We start from the raw sequence: 25,680 nt of genomic DNA, 5'->3' as shown, positions 1-25,680 counted from the left end.
CACCCGACCCCAACCCAATTGAGATGGTTTGGGATGATTTGGACCACAGAGTGAATGAAAAACAGCCAACAAGTGCTCAGCATATGTGGGAACTTCTTCAAGACGGTTGGAAAAGAATTCCTCAAGAATCTTTGCTGAGAGAATGCCAAGAGTGTGCAAAGCTGTCATCAATGCAAATGGGTGGTTACTTTGAAAAATCCCAAAAATATTTTGATTTGTTTAACACTTTTTTGGTTACTACGTGGTCTTTTTTTCATAGTTTTGATGTCTTCACTATTATTCTACAATGTAGAAAATAGTCAAATGAAGAAAAACCCTTGAATGAGTAGGTGTGTCTAAACTTTTGACTGGTACTGTAAGTACATTGTAAAGACATACTGAACTTAGTCAGAGAGAGAGAGAGAGAGACTGAGACACACACACATACACACACACTAGGCATCCGACCCAGAGCCCGACTCAGCTGCACATCACTCACTCTACCAAGGCAAGCATGTATTTTTACTATTGATGATGCAGAAGTGCCTACTCAGAGACAGACAGGGCCTTTATGGAAACTGGCTGGTCTGGGCGTCATCCTGAGCTGTTGCTGTCAGTGAAACTGGATGGAGCTGAGACAATGATGGAAGGGATTTTATTGAAGGTGAATTTTCTATCTCACTCCACATCCTGTGGCGAGCATCCCAAGGCAGAAATTGCTTTACTGAATCGACAATGAAGAAGAACAAGAACTTGAAGTTAATGAAGTGCATGGACAAGAATGTTCATTGGCATCAGTGAGGTAGTGAAGTGTCTCATGTCTTTCATTAAACATGCTTATTTTGTAATGGTCTCAATGCGTCAAAAACAGTTCTTCACTATTTGTCCTTTATTTAACCAGGAAGGTTACCTGCATACAGTAAACACGCCTATTAGTCTTATTGCCATACAATCTGCTATACCTTGTGTACCAAACGACCCAGGGAGTGATCCACAATCCCCTTAATGCACACCGGGGCCTCTCTACATAACGTCACTGTTCACACAGTGTCTTGGTTTATTCAAACATCACGTTATGTTACAGGACACTAGTATGCCCTTCTTCTGGCAGGTTGTCAGGTCAGTTAGTGGAAGGTCACAGTGCTGGGATGGTCTCGCTGAAGGGGAGGCAGCTCAGTGAACTGAAGGTGAAGCGCGTTAAGGCAGAAGACAGTAGGGTGACCTTGATGCCTCATACTGTAGTTTGTACCTCCTCAGCCGGGGCTGCTGGGATGGGGCGTAATTTCTCCCCACGGTCGACAGCAGCTGAAGGAGTATTAGCCTCTGGCTGAAGGGAGCTGTCAGTCAACCGGGGGACCGGAATCAATGTAACACCGTCACATTGGGGGGACTCATCCAGGTCTGTTCTGCAGAGGCAGGCTTAAATCAGCTACTTCTGAGATGGCCTCAGTTCTCTCTCTAAGTGTGTGTGTGTGTGTGTGTGTGTGTGTGTGTGTGTGTGTGTGTGTGTGTGTGTGTGTGTGTGTGTGTGTGTGTGTGTGTGTGTGTGTGTGTGTGTGTGTGTGCTTGTGTGTGTGCGTCAGTGATTGCTTTTTGTAGGCTATCTGATTGTGAAAGTTGTTCCAGTATTTCTATCAGCACTGTGTTGACTTTGTCAATTAAATTGAGCTGAACTATAAGCTATTCATTAGACTTCTTGTTATTGATTTAAGGCATGTTTGTTCTGTCTAAATATGCAAACTCCAACGTAAACCAGAGAGTAATGGCCTTGGAACATTTAATTGATTTGGAGGCAATTACAGATACAACATGGGAGTCAATTAAACATACATTATAGTAAATGTGCTGTAAATGTGCTAGAATATACATTATGTTGTGCATTATAGGCCACTATGCGAAACTAATATCTGGACTTACAGTGCCTTCAGAAAATATTCATACCCCTTGACTTATTCCACATTTTGTTGTTATAGCCTGAATTCAAAATGGTTTGTTTTTTCTCACCCATCTACGTCCAATACCCCGCAATGACAAAGTGAAAACCTGTTTCTAGATTTTATAGAAAATGAAATACAGAAATGTATTTTTTACATAAGTATTCACACCCCCAGGTCAATTCTTTGTGGAAGCACCTTTGCAGCAATTACAGCTGTGAGTCTTTCTGGGTAAGTTTCTAAGAGCTTTCCACACCAGGATTGTACAAAATGTTCCCATTACTCTTTTCAAAATTCTTCAAGCCCTGTCAAATTGGTTGTTGATCATTGCTAGACAACCATTTTCAGGTCTTGCCATAGATTTTCAAGTAGATTTAAGTCTAATCTGTAACTCGGCCACTCAGAAACATTCACTTTCTTCTTGGTAAGCAACTCCTGCTGAAAGGTGATGTCATCTCCCAGTGTCTGGTGGAAAGCAGACTGAAACAGATTTTTATCGAGGAATATGCCTGTGCTTAGCCCTATTCTGTTTCTTTTTTATCCTAAAAAACTCCCCAGTCCTTAACGATTACAAGCATACCCATAACATGATGCAGCCACCACTATGCTTGAAAATATGGAGAGTGGTACTCACTAATGTGTTGTATTGGATTTGCCTCAAACATAACGCTCCGTATTAAGGACAAAAATGTCATTTCTTTGCCTCAACTTTTGTTGTATTACTTTAGTGCCTTGTTGCAAACAGGATGCATGTTTTAGAATATTTGTATTCTGCACAGGCTTTGTTCTTTTCATTCTGTCAATTAGGTTAGTATTGTGGAGTAACTACAATGTTGTTGATTCATCCTCAGTTTTCTCCTATCACAGCTATTAATTCAACTCTGTAACTGTTTTAAGGTCCCCATTGGCCTCATGGTGAAATCCCTGAAATTCATCATGCTCAAAGGGATATTCATGGTCTCATTTTTTTTACCCTTTTACTGTACCAGTAGGGGACCTTATTTGTGAAGCATTGGAAAACCTTCCCGGTCTTTGTGGTTAAATCTGTTTGAAATTCACTGCTCAACTGAGGGACCTTACAGATAATTATATGCCTGTGGTACAGAGATGAGGTAGTTATTAAAAAAGAATGTTAAACAATATTACTGCACACAGAGGGAGTCCATGCAACTTATAATGTGACTTGTTAAGCACATTTATTCTCCTGAACTTATTTAGGCTTGCCATAACAATTTGTTTAAAACAATTATGAAAAACAGAATTCCACTTAGACATTATGGGATATTGTGTTCAGGCCAGTGACAAACAATTTCAATTAAATGTATTTAAAATCCAGGCTGTAACACAATAAAATATGGAAAAGGTCAAGGGGTGTGAATATTTTTCAGGAAAAACATCATTGGAACCCTTTGGTCCAAAGTCCATTACTTTTCTTTGCACGGGATTCCACCTCTGAAGTAGCTTACTGTGAGATATGCTGGTTCTAAATTGGCCTGAATGGTGTTTTCAAACTGCATGTGCGGTAGAACAAACTGACCTGGGTGGGAGACTCCATGCCAAGAAAACTAATCAGAATCCCAGGCTTGTTGAAAATAATGAACAGGTGGCAGTTTATGCCACCCTGACAACCTGCTGGGGATGCTAAATGGCTCTTTCTCTCTCTCTTGCTCTCTAGATAGGTTTGCACTGCCTCATATGTGGCTCATTAGGACAGTATAGTCTTAGTTCTACAGTAAGCTGTGGTGATTGCTTATTGTAATTTATCGAGGCCAAGACGGCAGATGACCATTGCAGCTAAGTATTCATACATATTCAAAGACACTTGAGTTCTGTAGCGTGCATGGTGTGAGAGTAGGGACAGAATTGCTGAAGGCCGCCATAGGTGGATGTGGTAGATTGAGATGCAGCCCATCTCTAGTTTAAACTGACAGATTTTGATGGGATTTTTTCATTATGTTACTTAGATTGTTGCACAGGTGCATCAATTGACTCTAGTTTTTTTTTAAGTATCTGTGACCAACAGATGCATACAGTACCTGTATTCCGAGTCATGTGCAATCCATAGATTAGGGCCTAATTAATTGATTTAAATTGACACATTTCCTTATATGAACTGTAACTCAGTAAAATCTTTGAAGTTGTTGCATGTTTCATTTATATTTTTGTTCGGTGTAGGAATAAAGTGACGATGCAACATGATAGATAATAAACAGTAGCAGCAGCATACAGTATGTGATGAGTTAAACAAAAAAGGATCAATTCAGATAGTCCGGGTAGCTTTTTGGTTAGCTATTTAACCAACCTTTTAGCAGTCTTACGGCTTCGAGGTTTAGTAAATTGTTTTACTATGACTTCAGCAGTATTTGGACTGTACGAACCAAGTCTTGGAACATTTTAAAGGCCCGCCTGTTTTGGCATCGGAGATACATTTTTGCCATTGTCAAGCTCCTGCATTCTCAAAATGTTGTCATTGGGCAGAGAGATTTCCTGTTGTTGCAGCTTTAAAGCTATTATCCTGCAATTCTACCATTTTGCCATAAGGCAGAGAGAAAGTTTAAAGCTTAAATTGCAGTGCATTTCTGTAAAAAAAAAAGAATAATCATTTTTGGGGAGCGTTTTGAATTGAACAATATGTAATTGGTAGAGTACTGTGGATACCAATATCCCTATGAGCCTCCCAGGCCCATGTTGCCCAGGGTTAAGAACATAAATGATAGATTATTACATTTGGTGTTTCTCAAAATGCATACTACCGTGCTCCGAGCACACATATTGGAGCACAGGAGGGTCAGCCTCTGAGTCCAAATCCAAGTATGCGAAACGGAGCACGGAGGGCACTTCTCGATTGCGTACTCCATTTGTAAATATTTTGAAGCATGCATCGATGCAAGCTTCTATGGAAAGTATGCAAAGAAATATGACGTAACCAATTACGAGCAATGCAAAAGTTCTTGAAATCAATGGCTGCCATTATTTGAGCTGAAGCGAGAGAAAATACACTCCGACTTCGGAATGAAATGTTGCCTATACATCTCATATGTTGCCTGACTAAAATATTTTATCTTGATACATTAATAAATACATGCTGTGTTAGTTTTGGCATGTTTACTTGCCTACGTACCCTAGATTGCAAGCCCATAATATGTCAATAGGGCTAACTGACTAGTTATTACTGTTAGCTAGCCAGATAGCCACGAAGAATTGACATCTATTTTGCATACAATTAGTTTTAGTTCACTTTGCCTGTTAAACTGTCTGGTTAGCTAGATTATTACGATTCACATATCTAGCTGATAGTTATGAAATTAAACGTTTGCTTTGTGTAAATTTTGTTTCGTCTATTGTTGCCGTTGACCTGGCTGGAAGAAAGTTCAGTGAATGGGAGGTGAAGCGTGGGGTAATATAGTAGGGGGAGTGCTTCTCAAATGTAAGGTTTTATGCATTCTCAACACTCTCATCCTCACAAGAACGTACTCAAAAGAACATTGTCAGAGACTACACTCGGAACATGAGAGTGTGGAGCACGGTTGTTTGTATATTGAGAAACACCCATTGTATTGTATTACACCCTCTAAACGTATTTCCCCCACCGCCGCATAAGATTCTATAATGGTTAGGTTTCACCAACTTCCCACTTCAGTAGAGTGCTGTGGGAACAAGAATAATAAACCACCAGTGAAACATAAGAATCAGATTTTCTACTAGATTAAGCTTTCTCCAGTAGGCTACGGACTCTTCGTGCACTATCGATTCCCGGTAGGAACTGCTATCCCCCCTTCTCCAGGCCACTCCAGCTAAACCAACACGTTCTTTCATGAATATTCCGACTGGCTTTAGGAGGGGAAGCTGGCTGGATCATGCCACTACATTACAGAAAAATAACTAACATTACTTTTCTCCCCCATAAGTGCCCACAATGTAAAGGAAAATAAACGGATATTTCTCCTGCAGGAAACAAGGCAATTCATGTCCCTCTCCCTATGTAAGTGCTAGTGACAGCTCCCAGACGCTCTCACCTCGGCAGACTCCGCTGAACCAGGAGTATTTTCCCAACATCAGAAGGAGCTCTGTAGAGAGAAATAGAGAGCACTGCCCTGCAGAGCACAGCACTACTGAGATGCTTAGATTCTCTTAGATCTGACTGGCAAGCCCTTCTAAACACATCTAACTCACTAGACAAGGTTTTAGTCCTCAGAATGTGTGGCAATCACTTCTTTGGTTCCATTATAAACTAGGTTTCTATCCAATTGGTGACAGATTTTCATGCGAATATTCTATAATCTGCACAAAGAAAATATGCATGTGTTCCCACCAGTGGTGTTTCCACCAAATGGACTTGTTGCGATAAAAATCAGTGTGACGACATAATGCACACAAAATGTACCTTTTCGCTTAAGTTTTCATGTACTGAATACAAATCTAAAGTTCAATGTGTTCCCAACGCATTTTCAACTCTACCGACAGTTTTGTCACAAAATCTGTTGCATTAAATAGAAAATGTGCCTACTCTGGTCTTGGCACATTCGCTCTAGCTAAGTAGCCAACAGCTCGAGGATACAGTGCATGTAGGCTGTGCGGGTAGGATAGTCTACATGATGAGATTATTATGGATCAGAGCAGAATATTTGTATTTTTTCAATGGCACTCAAGCATCAATGATCATGTCACCAGAAAAGGACCCTCGATATTTATTGGAAAGGAGCGTCAAGATCACTGTGCACATTCACCACCTTGTGAAGTTCATCATGATTTATTTGATCTGTATCCTAATAAACTGCATGCTTTCCCGAGTCATAGTGGGAGGACCACACACCATATAATTGTATTACTCCAAGTTTACTTCAATATGATGGTTATTATATCAATATTTGCCCATAGAGGCTTTTCCAGTTTCCACTGCCATTTCTCGCATACTTAATTAGTTACAGACGCACAAATATCATATCCCAAAGACACGCTGACCTCTCATCATTATTCACGATTTATTCAGTATTATTCGTAGTCGTGGTAGCGTCCACATTCATGTAGAAGTGTTTAGAAACATTATATTCTTATTTACAATAAAAATGACTCAAATGACGCAATACATTATTTACCATTCATTTCTATTGGGCACAAATAATCTGGAAAACAAACAGCAAATGGATCCAACAAATTTGTAAAGTCACAAGCTTGATGTAATAATTGCATGCTATGCATATGGGACCAAATACTTCACTTTTTACTGCATTGGGCTAATTTATGCTCGAACAGCGATATTCTTGGTAGTTTTTAACAAATCTACTCTGAATCGAAAGTATATACTGTATCTCACACAAGTGGTAATGGGCTTAAAAAAAGAAGACACCTGTACCATGTCAGAACAATATAAATGCAACATGTAAAGTGTTGGTCCCATGTTTCATGTGCTGAAATAAAAGATCTGATTAATTTTCCATATGTACAAATATATTATTTATCTCAAATATTGTGCACAAATTTGTTTACGACCGCAGTTAGAGAGTGTTTCTCCTTTGCCAAGATAATCCATTCACCTGACAGGTGTGGCAACCGTAAGTTAGTGATTTCTAAACAGTTCAATTTCCTGTTTCTTTTTTCAGACTTTTGTCCAACACTTTAAACTAGTCCACTCTTACCTACAGTCACCCATGAGAAGACTGTCAGTGAGTGTATACAGTACAGCATCTGATGTTAATGTGATAGTTACATGTGTTTGATCTCAGGTGCTTTGACTTCCCTCAGTGGCTCTGTCAAACTATCCCCCAGCTCCCCAACATGTCAGACTGTCTCTTCAGAGGTACTTTAACATCTCACAACTGATTTCTTGACGTTTTAAAGGGGAAATCTACAGTTCAAACAACAACACAGCGGACACCCCACCACTGTTTCGGTGAACAGCTGAGTAATGGGGCTAGAGAAATGTAACCACTCTCAAATTTATAGACAGAGCTATGGTGCAAGGACTGACTATCCATAATCATAGATTTAATCATGTTTTGAGGCTATACAGGATTTGTTTACAATAACAAGTAAAACAAGCTTATTTTTAGGGTTCTCATGGAGTGTGACAGTTGAACTAAGCTCATGAGGCATTTATAATTTATATTTACAATGGCCATATACCATGCATTTTAGCAATCGCAGATTGCCGCTTTAAAGACAGCAGAGCTGCAGAGGCTCCCAGGAGTGAGTTCCTCTCCTCCTTAACTTTGGGTTTACAATTTCCTTCAGCCCTTCTCTTGACAGAACACTGGGAAACTTTGGTGACATCATGACACCATCGTCTGTGGGCCTAAGTTATCATCCTCTGTCTGTCTGTGTGATTTATGGGGCGCAGGGTGCTCCCGGCCATTCAGGAGCATCATACACTGGTTAGTGGGCGGCGCCATCTCTTCTCTACTTTTTTCAAAAAAAATACTGTATGTTTATTAGAAAAGGCAGCCATTAATCTGCTCTGTTTTGCAGATGTCCCTCATACTCTTTGCCGAATTTACAACCCTGCGTTCCCCACGAGACACTGAGGCTTCGCAGGCTCACCGCAGAGCCTTTTTAAAATCTATGCATCTTAGAGGAGAAATACCCTACAGCAGTGAACCTTTTAGGAGAAATACCCTATAGCAGTGAACCTTTTAGGAGAAATTCCCTATAGCAGTGAACCTTTTAGGAGAAATACCCTACAGCAATGAACCTTTTAGGAGAAATACCCTATAGCAGTGAACCTTTTAGGAGAAATACCCTACAGCAATGAACCTTTTAGGAGAAATACCCTATAGCAGTGAACCTTTTAGGAGAAATACCCTACAGCAATGAACCTTTTAGGAGAAATACCCTACAGCAATGAACCTTTTAGGAGAAATACCCTATAGCAGTGAACCTTTTAGGAGAAATACCCTACAGCAGTGAACCTTTTAGGAGAAATACCCTATAGCAGTGAACCTTTTAGGAGAAATACCCTATAGCAGTGAACCTTTTAGGAGAAATACCCTATAGCAGTGAACCTTTTAGGAGAAATACCCTATAGCAGTGAACCTTTTAGGAGAAATACCCTATAGCAGTGAACCTTTTAGGAGAAAAACCCTATAGCAGTGAACCTTTTAGGAGAAATACCCTATAGCAGTGAACCTTTTAGGAGAAATACCCTATAGCAGTGAACCTTTTAGGAGAAATACCCTATAGCAGTGAACCTTTTAGGAGAAATACCCTATAGCAGTGAACCTTTTAGGAGAAATACCCTATAGCAGTGAACCTTTTAGGAGAAATACCCTACAGCAATGAACCCTTTAGGAGAAATACCCTATAGCAGTGAACCTTTTAGGAGAAATACCCTATAGCAGTGAACCTTTTAGGAGGAGAAATACCCTATAGCAGTGAACCTTTTAGGAGAAATACCCTATAGCAGTGAACCCTTTAGGAGAAATACCCTATAGCAGTGAACCTTTTAGGAGAAATACCCTATAGCAGTGAACCTTTTAGGAGAAATACCCTATAGCAGTGAACCTTTTAGGAGAAATACCCTATAGCAGTGAACCTTTTAGGAGAAATACCCTATAGCAGTGAACCTTTTAGGAGAAATACCCTATAGCAGTGAACCTTTTAGGAGAAATACCCTATAGCAGTGAACCTTTTAGGAGAAATACCCTATAGCAGTGAACCTTTTAGGAGAAATACCCTATAGCAGTGAACCTTTTAGGAGAAATACCCTATAGCAGTGAACCTTTTAGGAGAAATACCCTATAGCAGTGAACCTTTTAGGAGAAATACCCTATATCAGTGAACCTTTTAGGAGAAATACCCTATAGCAGTGAACCTTTTAGGAGAAATACCCTATAGCAGTGAACCTTTTAGGAGAAATACCCTATAGCAGTGAACCTTTTAGGAGAAATACCCTATAGCAGTGAACCTTAAGGCATTGTCCCCTGAGGGAATGATGTTAGACAGCCACTCTGCAGCTCTGTAACATCTATTCAGTAGGTAGTGTTCACTCTCCTGTGTTATGCTTTCACTGTGTTGCACTTACAGTGAGATCTCACCAAACACCAGTTAAGCTCTATTCTGCAATGACTATGACAGACCATAGACCAACAAGCCATTCTACCTGAGCTGCTGAGAGGACAAAGTGGTGAGTTTTCCCTGACGGAAGCAAGCCCCCCTCCATCCTACACTTAGGGTTGGCAAGCTCCCCTCCATCCTACACTCTCTGGCCCTGAAGTCATTGACATGATGTCCTCCTACTGCAGAAAGCCCCCCTCCATCCTACACTCTCTGGCCCTGAAGTCATTGACATGATGTCCTCCTACTGCAGCAAGCCCCCCTCCATCCTACACTCTCTGGGCCTGAAGTCATTGACATGATGTCCTCCTACTGCAGCAAGCTCCCCTCCATCCTACACTCTCTGGCCCTGAAGTCATTGACATGATGTCCTCCTACTGCAGCAAGCCCCCCTCCATCCTACACTCTCTGGGCCTGAAGTCATTGACATGATGTCCTCCTACTGCAGCAAGCCCCCCTCCATCCTACACTCACTGACCCTGAAATCATTGGCATGATGTCCTCCTACTGCAGCAAGCCCCCCTCCATCCTTAGTTGAATGCCAGCCAATGATTGGTATTATTCACGGAGGAAGTAAAGGCATGTGTAACAGTATAACTTTACAACGTCCCCTCGCCCATACCCGGGCGCGAACCAGGGACCCTCTGCACACATCAACAACAGTCACCCACGAAGCATCGTTACCCATCGCTCCACAAAAGCCACCGATTGAAACGCTATTTAGCGCACACCACCGCTAACTAAGCTAGCCGTTTCACATCAGTTACACATGGAAGCACTAATAAACCTTTCACTTCCATTGACAGGTGACAAGATAGTGTATGGATGGATCGCTGACGTAAATGACTACACTGAACTTCGAACAAGTAGATAAGAAACTTCTGTGGAACCTAACAGAATGTTCAGAATGAAAGTGTAAAGTTGCCTTTGATCTGTGTTGATTACCTTGGAGATTCACTCAAGGCTAGTCAAGCAAGGAAGGTCTTGAGTGAAATACTTTTCACACAAATGATTTTACAGTGCCAAGTACAGATCACAGTGGGAATTCCGTCACGTGAAATCAATGGGTAGGAGTAGGGGAACAGGCAAGTAGGGGAACAGGGGAAAGTAGGGGAACAGGCAAGGTCTGATGTAGCAGGCCTGCTGTGGCACTCCGCTGCATGGTTGCTAGATGGATGGAGTCCTTGTTAGATGGATGTGCTCTGTCATACCACACCTGACATAAAGCTTCTTCTTTCGATGGAACAGTTCTATCAGTGTGTTTGAGTGGTGTTTCCATCACTAGCCACTAACGAATAGCCTTTTCTGGGAATTAGTTTGGGCTTAGAATAACTAGCGACATCTCTGGCTTGGCTTAGTCATTGTGAGAGCTCACCGGCACCTTACGTCATAAGGGGATATTCTGCTGGCTTTTGCATCATGTAGTCGTGAAGATTGCAGCGCTGTCTTTTAGCCTTGATAATTTAACCCTCCACTTTCATTACATGCCTCACACAAAATTTTAATTGAACTTGTTCACATGTTGGATATTGGCGAACCAAGGTAATTGCTTTGAATAGATGTTGGTGTGTTGGTTTCTTCTATTTTGTGTTATTTATAAAAAATGTTTTACCTTTATTAACCAGGCAAGTCAGTTAAGAACAATTTATTATTTTCAATGACAACCCAAGAACAGTGGGTTAACTGCCTTGTTCAGGGGCAGAACGACAGATTTGTACCTTGTCAGCTCAGGGAGTCGATCTTTCAACCTTTCAGTTATAAGTCCTACGCTCTAACCACTAGGCTACCTGTCGCCCCGAGGCAAGTTGCATAAGAGTCACATTACAGCAATTTGGTTTCTGACTCCCAACACAATATAATAATATCAAACCTTGTAAGCTGTTAGGATATGTAAGAAATGTAAGAAATATGGGACGTCATAGGCTGATATTCTTCTTATTCTTCTTCCTTTTTTCTCTTCCTCCTTTTCTTCTCCCTTCCCCTCCTACTCATCTTCCTTCTCCATCTCCACAACCCCGTCCTCCACATCTTCCTCCTCTACCTCCTCTTTCACCTCTTCATCCTCCTCCTCCTCCTCATCTTCCTTCTCCATCTCCACAACCCCGTCCTCCACATCTTCCTCCTCTACCTCCTCTTTCACCTCTTCGCCCTCCTCCTCCTCCACATCTTCCTCTTCTGCCTCCTCTTTCACCTCTTCATCCTCCTCCTCCTCCTCATCTTCCTTCTCCATCTCCACAACCCGTCCTCCACATCTTCCTCCTCTACCTCCTCTTTCACCTCTTCGACCTCCTCCTCCTCCACATCTTCCTCCTCTACCTCCTCTTTCACCTCTTCATCCTCCTCCTCCTCATCTTGCTTCTCCATCTCCACAACCCCGTCCTCCACATCTTCCTCCTCTACCTCCTCTTTCACCTCTTCATCCTCCTCCTCCTCCTCATCTTCCTTCTCCTTCTCCATCTCCACAACCCCGTCCTCCACATCTTCCTCCTCTACCTCCTCTTTCACCTCTTCATCCTCCTCCTCCTCCTCATCTTCCTTCTCCATCTCCACAACCCCGTCCTCCACATCTTCCTCCTCTACCTCCTCTTTCACCTCTTCGTCCTCCTCCTCCTCCACATCTTCCTCTTCTGCCTCCTCTTCCTCCACTTGTTTCACACCCTCCTCCTCCCTCTCCTCCTCCTCCTCTTCCTTCTCCATTTCCACAAGCCCGTCCTCCACATCTTCCTCCTCTTTCACCTCTTCATCCTCCTCCTCCTCCTCCACATCTTCCTCTTCCGCCTCCTCTTCCTCCACCTCTTCTTTCACACCCTCCTCCTCCTCCTCCCTCTCCTCCTCCTCCTCCTCCCTCTCCTCTCCTGTAGGTACTCGTTCCAGGATGAGGAGGACATGTTCATGGTAGTGGATCTGTTGCTGGGAGGAGACCTGCGCTACCACCTCCAGCAGAATGTTCACTTCTCAGAGAGCACTGTCAAGCTGTATGTCTGTGAGAACGCCCTGGCGCTGGGCTACCTCCGCAGCAAACGCATCATCCACAGGTGAGTGGGAGAGACACCTTCATCATCATCATCCACATCGTCATCCCCAGAGAAGTTATTTTTTTTACAACCAAATCTTTTCTTTTTTTTTCACAACCAAAAATGTAAATGGCATGTTATAGAAGGGTCCAGATAATTTTTTATTGAGATTTCACGATTTAAAGAAACAGCCCAAAGAGCAAATCACTTCCTCATCCTCATTGTGTAGTATGAGGGCCCCCAAAAAAACATGAACAAAGGCTCCAAAAACACACATATGCAATCTTTTAGAAACGGCAAAGCTCTCAGTATAGTGATGCGGGTCTTCAGATGTTGTACACATGCAATTGTGTTATTCCAAACTTTATCCACAATGTTACATTCCCTTTTGCTCAACACGAGACGTTTCCCCTATCCAGCTGTTCGATTTTCTGTGTAGCCTGTGTGGAATCAGATTATATCAAAAAGGGTCAATCAGAGCTAATGAAACAGGATTTTATTGAGCTCATCAACACCCTGAAAGGCTCTGGCCCCGTGCCGTCGCTGGGTCGAAGCTGCGAAAAGTTCAGCAGGCTCATAGCACTTCATATCTGGTTTAAAGACAGCTGCCACTCATAACTTTTATTGACTATTCGGACACTTTTTGCAAACAAAGATGCTCTAAAGAGATGAAGGACTCAACCCAAGCCATCTAGGATCCTGGACCCTCTCGTCACATTTCAAGGCTGCGTTAAGATTTTTACAGTCCAAGACTGTCCAAGCACCGCTCAGGTAATACCTCCCATCCTTTCTAAGCATTACTGTCGTTCTGTTGTCTATACTGCCAGGAGTCAGTTGTAATATTCTACTCATTCAATTGAACTCCACTCTTAGATCTGCTATTGTTAGCTCAAAAGAGAAGTCCACTGTGGTCTGCTCACCCAGTGTTATTAGTTTAAATGTACCAATGTAATACCCACTCTGGTTTTCAAATCACATAGAGGGCTTGGGTTGATGCACGATAGCAACCAATGCCCATGCAAGTCAGTTAATAACATTCCATCATTGGTTACTCTGAGAGTTCCTAATATTGACATTGGTTGTAGTCTTTCCTCTATAGAGTAGAGTAGACCCAATGGGGGAGTTCTATGCAACCTTATAGCCATATCAACTATATCAATATCAGCCATCAGAAAGAGCCTGCAACTGCCTATTGAACGTAGTTATGTGATGTTAAAATCCATAAAGGACTTGGATTGATCCATCTGAACATTAGGAGCTTACTTCCTAAACTGGATTACATGGAGATATGGGCTATGCAGACATTCTGGGACTCTGTTATTAATATTTAGGGTTATAATGTGTTCAGAACCGATAGACAGGGTAGAGGTGGTGGCCATTCTTCGCTGTCTCTTTAACGAAATCCATTTCCCTTATCAAAAACTTTGAGCTATCTTTCAACCTTTGTTTGGGGAAAAATGTATCCATAACTGTCATAGGGGTCTTTACCGTCCTCCCTCTGCTAACCTTTGTGTACTCGAGGAGTTAACTAGTTTGTTGTTTTCTTATACTAAATCAGAAGTTATTATCCTGGGTGACCTAAATTATGATTGGGAAATGCAGGCTTCAGACAATCTAAAAGACATGTGTAATGATTTAAACTTAACCCAGCTGGTGACTAAGCCTACACGGCCCAACTCTAAAGAGCCTTAAAAGTCAACTCTGATTGATCTTATTTCAACGATTACACCAGACTAAAATACTGGTGACTTCACCCAAGATATTAGTGAACATTGCCCAGTTCTTTGTGTTAGAGATGTAAGAATACAAAAATCTAAGTCTAGTGACATCACAAGGAGGAACTTTAAAAACTTCAGTGAACAGGCTTTTTTACATGATCTTTATTTTAGTGACCTTGATTGTATTTCAGCTTTCCCTGAACCTGATGTAGCTTTCAGCCTTTTTACAGATGTCTTCATTACTGTTGTGGATAATCATGCTCCCTTCAAAAAATGAAGGGTTAAAGGTAGATCGAATGCCTGGTACACTCCGGAATTATTATGTAACCTTTTGGATTGTAATTGAAACCTGGCTAAATTCTGGAAAAATGTAAAATCCCTGAAGGGTTCTACTTCCTTCTTTCTGCCACAACAAATTTATTCAGACATGGGCCTCGTTCTGGGAAAAAAAATGGCATCATTGATGCATTTAATCACCATTTTATTTCAGCGGGCTACCTCTTTGAAATAACTTCTAAGCCTATTCACAATGATATTGTGTCACGTTCTGACCTTGGAACTTTTATTATGTCGTTGTTTTAGTATGGTCATGGCGTGAGTTGGGTGGGTTGTCTATGTTCCTTTTTCTATGTGGTGTTTTTGTGTTTGGCCTGGTATGGTTCTCAATCAGAGGCAAGTGTCGCTAGTTGTCTCTGATTGAGAATCATACTTAGGTAGCCTTTTCCCACCTGTGTGGTGTAGGTGATTATTTTCTGTTCAGTGTTTTTCCAGCACCATACAGGACTGTTCGTTGCCGTTTTATTTGTTTTGTTCAGTGTTCATTACGTTATTAAAAATATGAACACTTACCACGCTGCGCATTGGTCCTCCTCTTCTTCCATCACAGACGAGCGTTACATATTGGGCTGGATGCTGATAGGGGAAACTTGCTGAATGATCAAATAAATGATAGTCCAAGATTTTCTTTAAGGTTACTAACATAAAAAGAAGTCCTGGATTCATTGCTAGCACTCCGACCAAGTGTGCAGCACCCATCATTGTTGGCTCAATAACCCACATTTTTTATTTAACATTGTTATCAGGGAATATTCCAGAAGTATTGAAATGATCTCTTGTGTTGCCACTCCATAAGGGCGGGGATAGTAGTGATCTTAAAGGAAATGTTAACCCATTTTTTATGTGATATTGTTTTTGTGCATCTCTGATTGATGTTCTATCAATTCCATGTGTCATTTCATGTTTTCATGTGTTTCTGAGTTATTGGCATTCAAGCAGGCAGAAATCCATCCGGTATGACGTAGCACTGTGATAAAGTGATAACTCGGGAGAATGTCTTCTCTCGAATGAGCCATTGATCATATTTTTGCGATATTCCTACCTGTGTTATTTAACGGAGGGTCTGGCACATTTTTCCTGTCTGCCTCTTTAGTCCAGGGTACATTGCATGGTGCCATTGCCAGAGATATTATAGAAAGGAGAAACCTGTAAAATCACCAAAACAAACTACACTAACTAGCTACTTCACATGCTGATATTATCTTTGGTATTATTGTTTATAGCTGCGTTTTCTTGCTACCTAGCTATCTAGCTAGCCAGCTGGCCCATAGAGAGAGCATTGCATTGTGGATTTGGTAGTCGACTTGACCTGCAACAGATTTCCACAAATTTCTATGTTGCTACAAGCCTTATTATAACGTCAAAATGAAACATTTGTTCACATAAAATATTGTTCTCACATCTTAATAATGTTATTTAACACTGTAACATAAAGGAATGAGTGAGTTTGGCTGGATTTTCCCTTTAATAATTATTAACCCATTTCCTTCCTAAATGTACAACTTTGATATTTTTTATCTGAGAAATGTATTTTGACAATGTTCAATACAACTATTTTCCTTAAAGATCATTAAAACTATCCATAATTCCTATCAAGACTAGTATAAGTGATTAGGCAAAAGTGTCAATACACATTTTAAACATTTTCATGTCAGAGTTTAGGCCTGGGCATAGCACTATCGCAGCATCCACTTTAGTTGTTAATGATCTTGTCAATTCCTTAGACACTAAAATGAAATGTGCTGCTTTGTTTGAGAACCTGTCAAAAGCTTTTGATACTGTTGATCATGCTATTTTATTGAATAAGTTGTCCTCGATAGGCCTGAGCTCTGATGCCTGTTCGTGGTTTCATGATTATCTTACTGACAGAACTCAGGTCATCGTGATTGATGAGGTTAAGTCCGAATTTCTTGAAGTCGAGTGCCTTCAGACAGTATTCAGACCTCTTGACTTTTTCCACATTTTGTTACATTATAACCTTCTACTAAAATTGATTAAATTGTTTTTCCCCCCTCACCAGTCTACATACACAACCCCATAATGACAAAGCAAAAAACTGCTAATGTATTTTTTAAAAACCCAGAAATATCACATTTAGATAAGTATTCAGATCCTTTACTCAGTAGTTTGTTGAAGCACCTTTGGCAGTGACTACAGCATCGAGTCTTCTTGGATATGACGCTACAAGCTTGGCACACTTGTATTTGGGGAGTTTTTCCCAATCTTCTCTGCAGATCCTCTCAAGCTCTGTCAAATTGGATGGGGAGCATTGCTGCACAGCTATTTTCAGGTCTCTCCAGAGATGTTTGATCGGGTTCAAGTTTGGGCTCTGGTTGGGACACTCAAGGACATTCAGAGACTTGTCCTGAATCCACTCCTGCATTGTCTTGGCTGTGTGCTTAGGGTCATTGTCCTGTTGGAAGGTGAGCCCTATCCCAATCTGAGGTCCTGAGCGCTCTGGAGCAGGTTTTCATCAAAGATCTCTCTGTACTTTGCTCCGATCGTCTTTGCCTCGATCCTGACTAGTCTCTTAGATTGAGGATGAGGAAGTGATTTGCTGTTTGGGGTATATTTATCAAAAACATGTAAAATCACAAAAAAGGTGTCTGGACCCTTAACATGTCATTGACAACATACATTGAGATTTGGTTGTAAAAAAAAAACATATCCTTTAAGAGAGACCGATCAGAGCTGGGCTTAATTCATAATTTTCAAATTGATTTTCAAAACTCATGAGTTGAAATTTGAATTGATTTGACCACATCACACAGGATGTAGAAATTGAATTTGAGTTTGAGTGACAGGAAGTAGAATTTAATTTGGTGCAATTCAATGAAATTCCACACAGTCAAAGGCCTTTTCTCAATTGGATTTTCTCAACTTCTGCGTCCTCTCTCCTCCGTCCTCTCTGGCCTCCTTTTGAAAAAGGTCGAAGGTTATCGAGGAGAGGAGGCAAGGAGAAGGAAAGGGGACGAAAATGTGCTTGAAATGAGAAGCACCTTCTCAGTGGGGATTTTTGCATGTACATCTTGTTAGGGCAAAATAAAGGTGGGATGCATTCCCTGCAAAATCACTACACAACACAACACTAAACAATACATTAATTGTATTGCCTACATAAAGCTGTCCCAACAGCAGAGTCCCAAAAGCAGTCCCTACACCTTACCACTGCTATACCTGGCTGTCAGAGGATTCTAGTCTGGCAGCGAAACAGTTCATTCAGCCTCATTTACTGCCTTTAAAAAAAGATAGCTGATAAAGCTGACTTGCTTAAAACCTCTTAAGGTATAGGGGGCAGCATTTTCACTTTTGGATAAATAGCGTGCCCAATTTCAACTTCCTGCTACTCATGCAAAGAATATAAGTAGATTTGGATAGAAAACACTATAAAGTTTCTACAACTGTTTGAATCATGTCTGTGAGTATAACAGAACTTATGTAGCAGGCAAAACCCAGAGGACTAACTGTTCAGATTTCTTTTATTTTTAGGTCTCTGTCTGTTCAGTGCCTTCTCATTGGGAAACAATATTGCTTAGGAACTTGTTTTCAGTTCCTACTGCTTCCACTGGATGTCACCAGTCTTTGGAATTTGGTTGAGGTTATTCCTTTGTGCAATGAAGAAGTACGGCCATCTAGGAACTGTGTAACACTGTTGAGAGTTGAAGACGCAAGACTTGAAAAGTAGCTTGGTTTGTTGTCTTCCTGTATTGAACACAGATAGACCCGTCTTCAATCTGATCGATTAGTAACGTTTAAAATTACCCAAGGTTGCATTATAAAAGTAGTTTGAAATGTTTTGGCAAAGTTTTGAAAGATTTTGTAGTGACGTTGCGCGATTTGGAAGCTGTTTTTTTCTGGATCAAACGCGCCAAATAAATTGACATTTTGGATATATATGGACGGAATTAATCGAACAGAAGGACCAATTGTGATGTTTATGGTACATATTGGAGTGCCAACAAAAGAAGCTCGTCAAAGGTAAGGCATATTTCATATTTTATTTCTGCATTTTGTGTAGTGCCTGCAGGGTTGAAATATGCTACCCTCTTTGTTTACTGTTGTGCAATCATCAGATAATAGCTTCTTATGCTTTCGCCGAAAAGCCTTTTTAAAATCTGACATGTTGGCTGGATTCACAACGAGTGTAGCTTTAATTTAGTATCTTACATGTGTGATTTAATGAAAGTTTGATTTTTAAATACTTGTATTTGAATTTGCCGCGCTGCATTTTCCCTGGCTTTTGGCCAAGTGGGACGCAAGCGTCCCCTATACCATGATAAATGTGGTTTCTACAGACAATTGAGATGTACAAACTATGGCATAAGTGGATGACAAGTACATGATGCAATCCATAATTCCGATTAAGACATTAACGACCGAGCAAGGATGGACATCGTCAATATAACTATTTGTTCAGCACTTTTGAAATGTACAGCAACAGAATTCAGAACATGGGCCGTTCTTACAGTGTTCTCCCTGTACACCAAGTCAGAATCATAGGGTAAATAAAGGGGGCATATAAGCAGACAAAGAAAGCTCTTACACTATTCAATGACTACATTTCTCGAAAACACCACCAAGTCAGAACATTAGGCGAAATTAAGAGGTGAAAATAGACCAAATTATTAGGGTGGGGCAAATGGGTTACTAACAGCTTACTACACAACAAACACTTAGTATGACTTTCTTAGCTACAGTATACTTATCTTCCTGGCATATTACATAATTTATGCAGCAGCATACAAGACATTTTTAGACTCACCACTGATTCCTTCCAAACCACTCATTGTTGAATTTGCGGTTTCCAACTTGTTGTGTAATGTTTATATCCAATGGCCAATGAGCACCGATATGTTTTATCTATAATTTCTCTTCATTATTTCTCTTCATATGACAAGGATTAAAAAGGATTTGCCAGTAGATTGTCAACTTCATTCATGATGATGACTGCTAGCTAAGATTTTGAAAGTATGATGTTGACAGTCCAATCAAAGCTACTGTAGATATAACGTGATTTGTCATAATTTTATCTGTGGCCAATGACCTTGAGCCTTGGATGGGCACTTGTAATGTAACTCTATGGCAACACCCAAGGGGCAAATATTTTCAAAGTCTACCCTTAGGTGACGTAATGTTCCCATGAGTGACAGATCACTGAGCCAATCATGGCTCAACGCTCCGTGTTTTCTGCCCGCTTGCCCCACCACCACAGAAAGCACTGAGCTAGGCTGAAACACCTGCATTTTGGAGCTCCCTCACTCAGGAAAACAAAAAAAGAAAACAACGAATATATACATTTTCCCTGGAAATAATGATCATATACTCTTTAACCCTTAGTACTTAGAATAGCCAATTATATTTCCACCAACCATTTAATTTGTTTGCCTTATTTATCAAGCCTTCGGGGTTAACTTGAGTGTTAAACTAATGCATTCTGAGAAATGTAGTAATGTCTCCATATTGAACAACACGTAAGTGATTAATGAAATATAATAACTTAGAATATTCACATACAGTTTTTTGTTTTCCTTGATCATACATTTTTTGTAGTTTTTCCTGATAATCAATTGTAGACTACACATCATTTAGAATTTCACTGAATTCATTTCTATTTCCTTACAATTCTGTATGCTGTTTACTATATAAAATTCTAACTTAATTCAAATTCAAGAACTGAATTGGCGTTTACGAGGCACCCTCAATTCAATTATGAATTGAGCCCAACACTGTGAGCTGCCAGTCCTGGATACCTGCTGCATTAGATAGTGCACCTCCGAATACTGTGTTGATCAAGGGCAAAGGGACGTGAAAGTAGTTACACCTGACACAACAGTTTACAGTGAGCGGCTGACTATTTTCTTTATGATATGTCCAAACTCTGTCTAGGCCCAAAAACATAGACTCCTTATTCAATCTTGGAATGCACATAAGTGCTTTTTAGGCACAAGTATATGCTGCCATGCCAAAGCCTCCGACGTCCACGGCCGACCGCCAAAATACATAGATGGCTACCACCCAAAAGCATCCCTCAAGCTCCTTTAAGTAACTGACGAATGAATTGACTGTCCTGTCATTCATCGTGACAAATTGGATTGACCTGAAAGACCTTCAATTGTGAAGGTCAGGTCAGCCTGGAGAAAGTGAGGGGTTGACTTGATGATAAGTCAAGACACACGAACACGCCAACACACACTCCAGGCAGAGGTGGCCCTATAGACCTTCCTCGGGTTGTATGATAGCCCTCTACCTGTGTGCAGGGGAACAGGATAATAATGATGGCGAATGGCCTTATCAGACCTGGACAAATGGGAGGCTTCAGGGTTCCAGAGTGCTAATTAATCACATGCAGGATACACCATTTAGTGGTAGGCCTTAAAGGGACAATCTACAGTAGCTACATCCATTTTTGGACTTAAAAATGTATTATATGTAACCATTGATTCTTGAAGAATATAACTTAGAAATGCCTCATGAGCGCTGAAACCACTGCAGGGAAATAGACTGGGTGATCATTTCTCAATACATGACTCATGAATCGATTCAGTGGGATAGTTTCTGTTTCTGTCATTCCATTCCAACAAAGGATCCTAATAGCAGGTGTTTGGGAGATGCGTGTTTAGATCAAATCAAACACATTCAATCTGCATTTATTAGTGAAGAAGGAAAAGATGGGTATTCTAATTTTAATCGAATCTGTATAGAAATGGAATACTTTGAGAGGGCGGATGTGCACACTGTGAGTAGTTTCGTGTATTCAGTGTGTGTGTGTGTGTGTGTGTGTGTGTGTGTGTGTGTGTGTGTGTGTGTGTGTGTGTGTGTGCGTCTGCTGGTGATACCCTGGCCTTGAGCAGAATTTCTATCCAGTATACAGTATCCTATGACTCATGACGGATGATTCATGAGGATAATGTTGATAACGACATTGCATCAGGTCTGATGATCGATTTCTTTAAAAGAAAAATCATACATTCGTAAGTGCACTTCTCCATATTTACTCCAGCTTACATTTTTCACAATAGATCTATGACCATCAGGGTAACAAATCATCAAGGCCTGTTTTGTCAGAACCTTCTCATAGGGTTTTCAATTATTAACACTAAGATGCATCTCAATTAGTGGTATCTTCAGAGACGATCCTCTCATACAAGACAAAGGGAAAGGAGGTGGTGGAGTTATTGACTCACTCCCCACAGCAGCTTGATTAGACAGTTGGAGGGGGAGACAGGCAAGTGGGAATGAGAATGGTGGAAGTGGGGAGCAGTATCCATGTAACTCAAGCCGGGAGCATTACCACTAGTCCACAGGTTAGGACTTGTCGAAAAGGAAGTGGTGGAGCTGTGGTGTTATTGACTCACTAGCTCGCCACAGTAGCTTCTGCACTTTGACGAAAGTGACCAATTGATTTGAAATCCTCAATAGGTTTTAATATGTCATGCTGAAGGTACTTCCCGTTGGGCTGTTAGGTAATGGTCGACAGCACATGATGACTGATGAAACCACATGATGACTGATGAAACCTCATGATGTCTAGATGCTTGGTCTGCACAAAGATTGTAGATGATGTCCTTAAGCGAGATAAGATTGCATTTGACAGATGATTTTAGAATATGAAGCCTGTTTTCCATTGCTCCAGACCAAGACAGTGGTTCGTCTTATGTAGCTAAGTAAAATGATCTGTTTTGACATCAGAAGTCATATTGCGTCTGGAATACAATTTGATGTTTGCTTGCTGTTGGGGCCCAAGGTTGTAAACTAAAAACAGAAGTGCCACAGAGACTGTAGCCCTCTCTACTGTCTTTATGGTCTCAGTTTGAATTATTGAATTAATTACAGGCTACAGCACTGTGAAAGTACAGCATGGCTCTGAACAACGCTGTGCTCTGAGCTCTGAGAGAGAGCCACCGCCTGCTTTCAACCGAGGCAGACAAGAGCTTTAGACAAGAGCTTCAGACAAGAGCTTCAGACAAGAGCTTCAGACAAGAGCTTTAGACAAGAGCTTTAGAAGCTACAGACACGCCCAGGCTATGTTTAGAGGAAAGATACAGTCAGAGTGTCAAATGTGATTGCAAAGCCTCAATCCTGCACCCCCCAAATGGCAACAGCACTGAATGCATAATCACATTTGAGCCTTTCTACCGCCTCAATTGAAACTCATTCCATGTTGAAAGTCTTTCAAGGTTGGCTCTGTCTTTGTTCAGATTGCTATCGAATGGAACATAGTAACCCACAGCTGTTCTCTCATTCCAACACTGCTGGGCTGCTTTCACCAGGGAGGTGTTCATATAGGGGAGTGTACGTCTGTTCTCTAAATCTCTCCCAGACATTTTGTTGCATATCCTAATAAAAACATTTCTAAGCCTGTTGCATCATGTGGATGTCTGTTGTTTGATGCTCTTGGAGAGCTCTCTCATTTTCTCCCACCCTGGTTTGTTTTTGTGTGTGTTTTCCTTTTACTCTCTGACGAGAGCTAGATTTTGCAGCGGCTCAAGTCAGCCAAACTCAGCTCTGCTCAGCGCAGCACAGCCTCAAACTGGCACTGTGTATCCTTCTGGTTCCCTGTGCAAATGAATGTGGCACTGACCAGACATTGTTTCTCCAAATGTACTGTTTCATCATCTTTCTCCCCACAGCTCTGTCACGGCCCACTGTGTCCCTGACTTGGCTTGACTTCAGCAACACCTAGAGCACAGACACATTATCTCGCTCAGCAAGTCTCTCTACCGCGGAAACTCATTTGTTAAAGGAAGATAAATGGCACACATTTGTCAACACTTTCTCATCCCACAGTATTATGGCGCCTGAGAGGGATGGTTCTGTGAGTAAAGGAAGCTTCCGTCTTCCCAATGAAAAGTTTAGTGTTCTGTATCTATAGTCTGCATAATTATTTCATGACAGTAGGAGACATATGTGTTCATATTTCAGACTGTAAGTCAGGTAAAACAAAAGAAGGTAAATTAAACGTAGTTTAAACTCACAACAGTGGATTTGTGAACGTTTACTGGGAGCATGACAACATATTTACCTTTTTAGTCTACCCTAAAATAATAGTTAACTACTTGTATATTACAGTCACGTACCTTACAAGACCTTCCACTTTTTGTGAACTTTCAGCGTTCTCCATATGAGTTTGAGTTAGTAAATAATTCATCTGTAATAATTGTGATTCAGTGAGCCGTGCCTCAGAATGCCTTGTTCAAACAGGCGATCTCTGAAGACCAACCGACTCAAACCGGCCCAAATTAGATGGGAGCCAGATGAACGCTCGTTTGGCAGTGAAATCCAAGCGCTGTGTCTATGAGTAAGAAATAGCATAACCATCCTCCAACTCTGCCACTCCTTCTGTGAGAGCTGTTATTATTACTGCTATTATTTAACTGATTAAACTCAAATTTATGGAAGCTCTGCTTTGGCTAACCCCTTAGCTCTTAATGGGTTTGAGGCTGTTCGTTTTAGATGTAAGTTGCCTGCTGTGGTTAGTTGAGGATTCCCTCCACGTTCAAAGCGTGCTGCTCTCTGCTGATTCCTCTCATGGCTGGTGGGCGTGGGCGTCTGGCTTCTGCTGATGGATGACTGGCGCTCCCTCGCTGTGCTGCTCCAGCCTGCTTTGCTCTACTCTGGGACATCACTCTGGGACATCTCTGTCCTAAGGCCTGGTATGCGCTGTCTGTGGTGCTATCTCTAACCTTCCACAGTACTGAGGGAGTCATCAAAGCAGTCCTCGTTAGGAGTTGGCTGCAGAGTGGGTCATGTACAAAGACGATGATACAGAACCTAACAGCCCAAACAGCCTCTTTCCAATCTTCTGACCTGTGTGTGGCAGGAGCACATTGAAGGACTTTTGGGTCTGTCCCAGGCTGTCCTCTGTCTCCCTGTATCAGAGGGGTGTCAGGTGACCAGGTGCAGGTTTTGGTTACTCCTCTCATCCTGATAGCTGGTGTAATGAGATCATTAGATCCAGGTAATAGGTTGTTGGACTAGTCAAGCGAGAGAAAAGCCAGGCGGATCGGTTGCACTGTCCTTCCATTGCTGCCTCGGCAGAATCACCAATGAGCCTCACTCCGGACGGGGGATCCCAACAAGGACGCGTCCCAAATGGTAGCCTATTCACTATATAGCCTAACACACTACGTTGGACCAGGGCCCATATGGTTCTGGTCAAAACTAGTGCACTATATAGGGAATCAGCTGGCCTATGCTGGAGATGAGTTTGTTTAATCTAACATCATAGAAGGGCATTGATCTTGAAGGACAAATATGCTCCTTTACTCAATATAGTGTCCATCAATGGGAATATACACCGTACAGCAATTCTTTTCTATTCACAACTCAGCCTTTGCAAACGCTGCCTGTGCAAGCTCTAGAAAAGATGAAAGAGAGCGGGAGAGAGTGACGAGAGAGAGAAATGGAGAGAAAGAGCAAGAGAGAGCAAGAGAGGAATTGAGAGATGGAGACCAAAAACACGTTGATTCCACAAGTTATTTTTTCTGTAAGGGGAGAAAAAGAGCAAGAGAGAGATGAAGAGCGAGAGAGAGAAAGAATTTTTTGGGACCGATGAAGCCCTTGGTAGCACCTCCAAATAAGCTTCTATTAAAAGTGGCAAAAAAAGTGACACCTTTAATAGTCCCCCAGCCAGCTGGCTGTGGGCACATC

The 25,680-nt window shown here is 41.4% G+C and overlaps 1 protein-coding gene across 1 annotated transcript in view; it reads left to right on the top strand.

The window, feature by feature from the left end:
* The window catches only part of stk32a (serine/threonine kinase 32A), a 70,788-nt gene that overhangs the window by 5,769 nt on the left and 39,339 nt on the right, over positions 1 to 25,680 (top strand). Inside the window, exon 4 of the mRNA XM_031826923.1 lies at positions 12,824 to 12,997. Coding sequence (XP_031682783.1) covers positions 12,824 to 12,997 — 174 coding nt within the window. The remainder of the gene's footprint in view (positions 1 to 12,823; positions 12,998 to 25,680) is intronic.

This window comes from Oncorhynchus kisutch, linkage group LG6, assembly GCF_002021735.2.
Source record: "Oncorhynchus kisutch isolate 150728-3 linkage group LG6, Okis_V2, whole genome shotgun sequence".
Lineage (NCBI taxonomy): Eukaryota > Metazoa > Chordata > Actinopteri > Salmoniformes > Salmonidae > Oncorhynchus > Oncorhynchus kisutch.
This window is presented reverse-complemented; position numbering and strand designations above follow the sequence as displayed.